This window comes from Pteropus alecto, unplaced genomic scaffold (assembly GCF_000325575.1).
Source record: "Pteropus alecto unplaced genomic scaffold, ASM32557v1 scaffold59, whole genome shotgun sequence".
NCBI classification, from domain to species: domain Eukaryota; kingdom Metazoa; phylum Chordata; class Mammalia; order Chiroptera; family Pteropodidae; genus Pteropus; species Pteropus alecto.
The window spans coordinates 1,077,365-1,087,040 of record NW_006443292.1 but is presented as its reverse complement, the minus strand read 5'-3'; the positions used below and the strand labels follow the sequence as shown (position 1 = coordinate 1,087,040).

The 9,676-nt window shown below is 36.6% G+C and overlaps 1 protein-coding gene across 1 annotated transcript in view; it reads right to left on the bottom strand.

Annotated features, from left to right (window-relative positions):
- The window catches only part of MCTP2 (multiple C2 and transmembrane domain containing 2), a 131,898-nt gene that overhangs the window by 53,141 nt on the left and 69,081 nt on the right, over positions 1 to 9,676 (bottom strand). Inside the window, exons 12-13 of the mRNA XM_006924133.2 lie at positions 8,910 to 9,012; positions 7,404 to 7,506 (exon numbers count right to left, since the gene is read on the bottom strand). Coding sequence (XP_006924195.1) covers positions 7,404 to 7,506; positions 8,910 to 9,012 — 206 coding nt within the window. The remainder of the gene's footprint in view (positions 1 to 7,403; positions 7,507 to 8,909; positions 9,013 to 9,676) is intronic.

Genomic DNA, 9,676 nt, shown 5'->3' with positions numbered 1-9,676 from the left:
TTTTACGTTAGTGGTATTATCCATTTGTTTTTATGCTGCAAGTATTTCTCACCAGTCTATCCTTTGTCTTTTAATTTACAATAGTAATTTTTGTTTTTGTCATATTGAGATCTTAAAATTATTTTCTTTTACTATTCCTGTTTTTCAGTTTGCTTATGTAGGACTTCTCATTATTTTAATAGTTTTATTTATGGAGTTAGCTTCAAGTGTTTGACTTTTAATTCACTTTGAAATAGTTATTGTGTTTGGTGTAACATATTGATGCATTTTTCCCTGACGGATAAGCAACCAATTTCCCCAGAATCACTTACATAATCCTTAGCTAATCCTTCTCTCAACGACTTCATGTTTCATGTTTATTATATATGAAATGATCCAATTTTTTCAGGTCCTTCGATAAATTTCTAGAACTTCCTCGAATAAGTCTTAAGCATTATACTTGTTTTTGTTTTCTAATAGTAGACTTTTGATGCTTTTTTTTAGATTTTTTAAATATTTTTCTATTGGATATGGTCATTGATTTTTGTTTTTAATTTCGATTGTATTTACAACTTAGTGACCTTTTTTCCTTTCAATATGCTATCTATTAATTTTCTTTATATTTATAAATAAGATCTGATATTATCACATAGTACCACAAATAGTTTTCTTCATTAAATATTTTTACTTACAATTTTGCATCAACCTGACATAAGAGGCTTAATTTTTAATTGTTACTTTAACAGTTTAATTTTAATGTTTATTAGCATATAAATTCATTAAATTCCTGCACAAGTTCTATTCTAGTGTAAGTACTATTGTTATCTTTATTCTAAAGATGGGAAAATACAAGGACTATTTCTACTGTTTCACCAATAAGTCTGATGTCTGTAATATTTCTAATGGGTTTCCTTCATCCTGTTAAGGCAGTACTCATCAATTAATAACTTACTAGACAATTTTTTCATGATCAAGAATGAATATTAAATTTTATCAATGCCTCATCCACAAATATTAAGATTGTCACGTTTTTTTTTTTAATGTCAATGGCATAATTACACAATAAGTTTGCTAATGTGTTGAATCTTACTGACATTCCATGAAAGATATATAATTTCCTTTTTTTAACTCTATGATTTCATATCAGGGAATAAATTCATACATTTTCCATTTTCTTTTGTGTTCTTAATAAATTTTGATAATGTAAGAATTACCTGTACCTTTAAGGTTTCAAAAAACATTTGTTAAATAATTTGGAGCTGTTATTTTCTTATTTCAGAGAAGGGAGGACACACAGAGAAAATGGTAGAATTATTTGATAACTTTTTCTGATATTTCCATACTTATTTTCAATAAATAATGCATTCAGTACCTAACATTCCTATTCCTCCCGTTATATTAAGATAAGTTTCCTTGCCATTTTTTATATATTAATTTCTCCAAATGGGAAGTCATATTATATTTATAATTAACTCAGGGAGATCTGAAACCTTTACAACACCCAAGTTCTCCCAAGGTATGTCTCTGTGTTTAAGATTTCTCTCATACTCCTCAATAAAACTTAGTTGTGTTCTTCACAGTGACTCCTATATTTCTCAATGTTTCATCATTCTTAATAGTATAAGTTTTTCTCTTTTTTTCATCAGTCTTTAAATTACTTGCCTGTTTAATTGCTTTTTGTAGAACTAATACTTGAATTTATCAAATACAATGTTTATATATTTTTTACGTTATTGCTCATCTTTTATCTTCATTGATTCCTTTCTAATTTTCTTGGTTGTATTTATTTTAGCTCCTTTTGTTGGGATGCTTAATTGATTTTCAACTATTGTTGTTTAATTATCAAAACATTCAAGGTAAGAATTTCCTCTGAATAATACTTTTGGCCCTCATCCATGGTTTTTATGTATACTATTTCATTGTTAATTTCTATCATTGCAGTTTTGGTATCTACATTAGCTACATGGGACTTTTTTTTTACAACAGGTGTTTTCATACTTGTTTCATTTTTGTTATCAATTTCTATTTTTATTGTACTGTGATCACAATACAGTTTCTGCCTTTTGGGCATCTACTGAGGCACTTTGGACCCACCACAATGTGATCAATATTTGAACATGTTAAATGAATATTTTAACAGAATAGTTTACATATTCGCATGTGTGTATATGCACACACATACATTAATCAAGCTTATCGTTTATCCTCTAAAGTTTGAGAACGAACACCTCGGTATGCCTAAAATGCGTCTGAGAACTTGCTTTAAAAAAGAAAGAGGAGATTGCAGGGTCTGCTCCCTGTGGGATGATGTGCAGAGCCTTTCACTGTTAACAGACACTTTGTCCAAGATGGACTTCCATGTTCTGCTTTCCAAAAACATCACAGCTTATTTATTTTTGGATTCTGATATTTTTAAAGCTGGAGAGACCATATATATTATTATTCTGTGATTCTAATTTTGTATTTTTTCTTGTATTTTAAATAATTTTCACATACATACACATTTGTATGGGAAATTATTCACATAAACATTCGTGTTTGTTATAACCTTATTGATAATTGATTCTTTTAACCCATAAACTAACCTCTTGTATGTTTCGGACTTACCTTTTATTTACATTTATGTGTGGTACTTTTGTCCTTGGATTCACTGTAAAAGGTTTTCCCATTTAATAGAAAAGGTTAACCCATTCAGCATTCAGCATCATGCGTGATATGCTCAGATTCATACGTGCCACCTTGTTATAGGGCCATAGAGGAAGAAGAATCCTACCGGTTATTCTTCTTCCTTAACCTGTCTTTCCCAACCAAGTATCATCCACCCTACATACTACCTATGGTTCATGATAATTCCAGCACGTCAAAGGTTCCCTTCTGTAGTCTCCAGGGCTGACAGAGAAACTCGCCTTATTTTACCTTTCTGTCTTCATTTCAATGGACATATTGGATCAGATTTTGGTGGGAAGGAGAGCTGAATGACTGTGTTCAAAAATCACCATTTTGGCCCTGCATTGGGACTACTTTTAACTTTCTTAAAAATTTAGTTATACATTCATAAACATTAATACAAAGTAAAATATCAATATTATTCATTTTAATGGCCAAGATTTAAGCATTAACCTAAAAAATGTGATGGTATAAGTGTGTTTATTATAACGTGCAAATCTCATCATAGGTGAAAGTTGGGCAAATACTTAATTGGAAATGCAAATGAAGACTTGCGTGGACATTTATTTGGTACAAGTAATTATAGAAAATTTGTCCCATAAAACTAATTAAGTGAAGCTGTTATTGGTGCAGCTAGTTATTGTGCACATGGATTCACAGAGAAAGCTAAGGCCTGGGCTTCTGAATATAGATTTGCATTTTGGCATGGCTTACACAAGAGGATTCAAATTTGTTTTGAAATACTAGGAAGACCTCAGCAAACTGAAAATGATTTCTTCTTGGATACTGGAAAATAATAATAAATAAATGCTTTTCTTGTTTTACTAAAAGCTGATTTTCAGTCTTCCTCAATTGGTCTACTAGAAAAATCTGAGAAGATAAACATTTTTAAATAAAAAAAAGAATGGCCTTAGATAGATGAGAAGAATCTAGCCTGATTTTCAGGACAGAATTAAGATCATTTAATTGAGGATAGAAATATTAAACAAATCTACTGAATCATAGAATTATTAGGAGATGATGTCTATACCGGAAATGTTTTAAAACTCTAAAAGGTGCCTTCTGTTTTCTGATATACATTTACTACATTACTGATTGGCAGATTTAAGGAATAAAGTGAAAATGGGCAAATAATAGAAGTCTTTAGATTATAATCCATTCCAATCACACTTTTTTTGATGTTTTTAATCATGTGTAAAAAGTTTCACGTATCTGTATAATCATTTAAAAAATAACTTTTACAAAAGTTGAACAGAAATGAAATATATAAAAAGGTAGCTCACTGACCTGGATTCTTTCTTTTCTCATGTATGTCTAAGCTAATGTATATGGTTTGGACAATTCACCACCATTTATAGACACACTGATTCTAGAATATGTATTTTAAATGAGCCAATAGTCAGCCAGACAATTCACCCTGATTAAAAGATATAGTGAATTCAGAACATGCTCTTTATTTAACAGGCTTAAAGACACTTAGCAAATTACCATTTTGAGAAAGATTAAAAGATGAAGAACAGTCGATATTTCATACTTAGACATTTTAAAATGTAGTTTGCATTTCCTCTAAAAGTATAAATCAAACTTTAGTTTATGACTTGGTTAAAGAAAATGTATTCTCACAGAAGTTATTCACACTCATCTCCAAGAAATGCAATTTTTGTTTTTAAATATAAAATAAGATATAATCGGGTACGGTTCCATATCCTATAGCTATAATAGTGAAGCACTGATAAATCCATTTTTATAATTCTCTCTAATATTAAAAGAGCAGAGAAATAAATCCTTCTAAGAGGCACAAAACATAAAATCTAAGGGTTTTCTCTTTGATGCTTATTTCTGGAGTTTTAATCAATATTTATCCAAAATGGCAGTATTACACCCCCTTAGGAGCTCAGACTTTGATGTTAGCCTGCCTAACTCAAATCCAGCCTCTATTACTCATCAGCTACAGGAGCCTTTTGTGCCTCAGTTTCCTCATTTGCAATGATCATAATAATAAAGCATGCCTCGCTAGGTTGTCAGAGAATTCATGATTTAACAAATGATAATACACAGCACAGGGTTTGCTGGTAAGCATTACTCAATAGATATTAAATTTTTTTAAAAAAACCCTAGATCTAAATAAGTAAATTTTAAAACATACCCTCTAAATCAAAGGTTAGAATTATTTGAAAACCAAACAATCAATGACATAATAAGCAGCTTAAATATTACCTGTTATAGATACTGAGGGTTTTGACTGTTTTCGTCACATTTATGTCTACACTTTAGGTAGGGAATCAACTGGCCTGGAGAGTGCATGCTGAAGGTGAACCACTGACCATCGGGAAAGGCCACATAGCTCCTCTGAAAGAGCTGGTCCCTTTCCAGTGTAGTGGTCAAGGAATCAGAAATGAATCTGAATTGAAACAGCCGCACTGGAAAAAGCCGCTGAAGCATATTATTTCGGGGGTGGGGGTAAGGTGGGGGGGGGGGAGCAAAGTCCCTAACGGGAAATGTGACTCGGGTCATGGTGCCTTTACACAGTAGAGACCTTTCTCACCTGGGCTTATTTCTGGACGGGCCACAGTCCTTTTGTATTCGAAACAGACAGTGTAAACCAAATCAAGCGCTCCATGGCTGGACATCCCTGAATTCAAGTGGTGTCCTCTCACCACTAAGAATGAGCTGAAGCCCTTCAAGCTTTTAAGTGATCAGAGTCCTCCTCCAGGCCGCCCTACCCCTGTGTCCTTTCTTGCTCCCCATCTGCTGTTCTCCACCGGGCTCACTCCACTCCATCTACATCATCTGCCCTGCTATTTCTGGAATTGGACAGTCAAGGCCTGACTTAGAGCCTTCGAACGCGAAGATTTCCTGCCTGGAAGAGTTTGCCCAGATATCCTCCTTAAGTTCTCACTCAAATGGCCCCTGCTCGGCGAGGCCCCTGCTGGCCCGCCCACGGGACACCGCAGCCCCGCCCTCCACACGTACCCCTGGCATGCAGTCCCCTGCTTCGCTGTCCACATAACACCTTGCACTCTCTAGCATACTGTCTGTTGGTTTGGGGGTTTGTTTGGTTTTGGTTTGGGTTTGTACGTTGCCTCCTGCAACAAAATATAAGTTCCAAGAGAGGAGACAGCTTCCCTGCTGTCATTTTTAGAGCATTATCATCTAAAACAATGACTGGCACAAACCGGATACTTGGTCTGGAAAAAGTTAGGGGGTTAAGGGGCTGCTTGCATTGAAAACAAGTCTTTCACAAACCATTCTACCTTGTGTTTTGAAGGATATAGTTTGAAAACTGCATGAATTTAGGTCAGTGGTTCTCCACTGGAAGTGATATTTGCCCCCCATCAGAACATGTGGCAGTGCCTACAGACATCTTTGATTGTCACAATCAAAGACAGGTGGACAGGTGCTACTGGTGTCCAAGAGGCAGCAGCACCCTACAATGTTGCTAAAGATTTATCGATAAGAAAGAGGAAAAAATATCAAATGTGTGTGTGTGTGTGTGTGTGTGTATAAATATACGTGTGTGTGTATGTATATGAATGAAAAAGGCAACTGCATTGTTCAGACAGCTCTAAAATTGTGCTTCATGTTCTGGTTACATGTATTCTTTTAGGAATAACTGACAAAGTTGTGATTTTAAAAAAACAAAAAAAAGGGAGGGAAATCCCAAATTACCATCTCGTCCCTGAGAGCCGGAGCGGCCTGCTGTGGTGGCTCCGAGCACTTGGCAGGAGCTGGCGCTGCGAAGCAGCAGCTGCACCACGGCTGTCTGAGCAGCATCAGGGATATGGGAACTTGGGGAGAAATTAACCGAGTGATCAAACACAGAAGAGGGACAGAGAGGAGCAGCGTCTCCCCTTCTGCAAGCACCACGTGAGCTAGCCTGATCGCGTGGTTAAATTACAGACTGCTCCGGCCATGGAAATGCGCTAAAAGCTTTGGAACAATAAGTCTTTGGGAAGAAATAAATAAAACCTTATTGACTGATAAGGCTACTTCAAATTATAGTAATGGTTGGATGAAAAACTGAAATTCTGCCTTGTAGAAGAGTACATTTGGTACAAATATTAATGTCCCATTAATAGGTGACCGGGTCCCAACGTTCCTTTGCCCATAAGGTCATTACGTGGTACTTTCTCCTCTAAATTTTATGGGCTATTTTTCCACTCGGCTCTTAGCTTACTCTGGCATGCTGTCTTTTAGCTGAGCTTTATAAACAGCTCTCTTTTTCAAAAGAGGCTCTCTGCTTTCTCTCACAAAGCATTTTTGGAGACAGAAAGCAAACATGGCTACTAAAAAGGCAATTAGAACTTTAGGAGAAAATGATCTTTTGTAGAACTGAGAACAACTGTCCAGTTACCAGCAATTAATCTTTGAAGAAATAGGCAGTAAGGGGGTAGTAAAGAAATACAAATATGTTTTTTATTAACAAATAGAAAACCAGTCAGAGGTATGTATTCCTTGAAACCAAAGAAAAACTCGTCTCTTTAGATGGAAAGGTTGAGAGTGAACCGAAATGCTGGTCAAATGGTTTTGTTGGTTCGAACAATATTCAACTGACACACAGAGAAAATTATGTTACTTTCTGCCTGAAACTACCAGAACCACTGGATAAGGATAAGGACTAAAGCAGTGGTTTCCTGCTACAGCTGGGAGCATATTTCCCCTCCCCCGGACGGACAAAGACAATAGCAACTCCAAGCCATACAAACTTTTCCACTATAAAATGACTCACAAATTGTGTATTAACAAAAGAAACTTACGGACAGCAAAGGAATGGCAACTTTTCCAAGAAAATCAGGGGGTTTATCTCCATCTTCATCAAACACTGTCACTTCCAAAACATCATGGATATCTTTAACGGGGCTGAACAAGAAACACACCATGTATTATACACAAAAACACACAAGTAAAGTCTGTTCTGTGAGGATCTGAAAACACGGTTTCACTAATTAAGTCTGTATGTCCTTAGAGTATAAAACTACCATTTAATTAAATTCCAAAAATTAAATCAAACTGACTATATTCCCCAACCTTCCATCATAGAAGATTCAGTCATCCATATTAAAAAAAAAAAAGAAAGAAAGAAAGCAAGCAACATTTTTCCTATGACATGTTCCGTGTCTACGTGCACTCGAGTAGGACTGTTAAACAGGACGAAGAAAGAATACGGGAGACGGAATGAGTACGGTAAAAGGACCGTGATTTCAAAGCAGTTCTAAGTGAGAAGAGCAAAAATAAGGTTATTTTAAATTAATGAAAAATTAATGTCCTTAAAAAAAAGGTGGTCAAAATCATTAGTCACTGAGATCCAACAAAAGCTTCCTATTGTTGAAACACGACGTACCAAAAGCCTCACGTACATTTAGAAACAGTTTTTATGCTGACCAGAAGCCAGACATCAGCTACAAGGAGAAACGGAGCTACGGTCACGGGCATCGTATTCGGCTAACAACAGACTCTTGCGTAAGGCAATTTGCAAAGCCATTTCGCAAAGTTCATCCCCTTCTCATAGAGCCTCGGGAACTTTCTACTTGGGAACCATGAACACCATTCAAAAGAAAATATTATCCTTTCAGTGATAAGCCCAGACGGTCCCAGCATTTCTTTAGCATTAGGAGGACAGGGTTCCACCATTTACTCCACCCAAATTCATCGGGGCCGCCCCTTGATGGTTAGTTAGGTGCCTCAAAATCTAAAGCAAACTAGGAAATCTATCTAGCCTCCTAAATGCTTGAGTTCGAATGCGTGGACAGGGCATCACTATGGAGCAGGTCATCCACGGTAGCTGGACTACGACGAGGCTTTCTGAGTCTTTGAGGAATCATAAATAACCCGTATTTTTTCAAAAGACTCTGGCAGAATACCAGCCTTCAGGCATTAAAATAATGCTATAATATATAGCCCCTTGAATTTAAGGCAGGTGTACATTTGTAATTTTCTTTAACCCTGGAATAAATTCATCTGGAAGCTTCCATCTAGTCACAGATTAATTTAATCACTAAAAGATCTACTTTACAAATGCCTCCTATAACACTCCCTTGCAGTTCCAAATGGTCTCCTCTATTATTAACACTAAAGTCTATAAAATGAAAGGATAAAAGGTTTTCAGAAGAGGAAAAAAAAAAAAACCAGTAACATTCATTCTTGGCACATAAAAATGGACAGAAAGTTCCACTCAAGAACCCCAGCCAGCCCCAAACATATCAGGGATAATTGGTCTCTAAGTTAAAGCCGCCCCTTGATATTCCAAAGGCTAAAGCACTTACAATGTAAAAACTTTGTTCCACTCAGGGTTGAGGGTTTTGTAAATGGTGTGTGTCTGAAGCCGGTCATTGCCCAACTCCAACAAGCAAAAAGGATCGCTCTTTCCTGGGAAGAGAACACAGACATCGGTCAGAGACAAACGAATCTCAGAAGTGACAGAGACCGGGCGAACAAGAGCCATGTGCTCTTGTAACAATAAAACTGTGCTTGCCGAAAGAGTGAAGGTGAGCCTGTTCCCAGCAAGCCCCGTGCGAGCCACGCGTGGGAATCTGGGAGACGAACAGAGCCTGCAAGTGTCGTGGCTTAAAAATCATTAATAGATTGGGACTGACATGAACCCAGATGCAGCCTTGAGAGCCCACGGCCATACTGGTTTCATAGGAGCAGGCGTCATTTTGTCACGTGAGAGAGTTCGCTTTTGTCTTTTGTTTTAGAGCAGAAGCTCATCTCTGTTTCCTTCCTAAATTCTCTGAGTCAAGGTAGATCACTGTTCTGTAACGGGAAGCCTCTGATGACATGCAGGCTGTGAGGAAGGGAAGAAAAGATACAAACACAGCTACTCAGGAATGAAAACCGCTCTGGAGGGGGCAGCCGCGTAGAAATCATCACCTCACATACTAAGTGCATCATGAAAACACACAGGCTACATTTTTCGGTGCTCCTAAATGTGAAAGTGTAATTCCATAAAGTCAGTTCAAAGTTTTACCTTAAAAAAATAAAGCTCGACCCTTACTTCTCCTACCTTACTTCTTTTCTTTCTACCCTACCT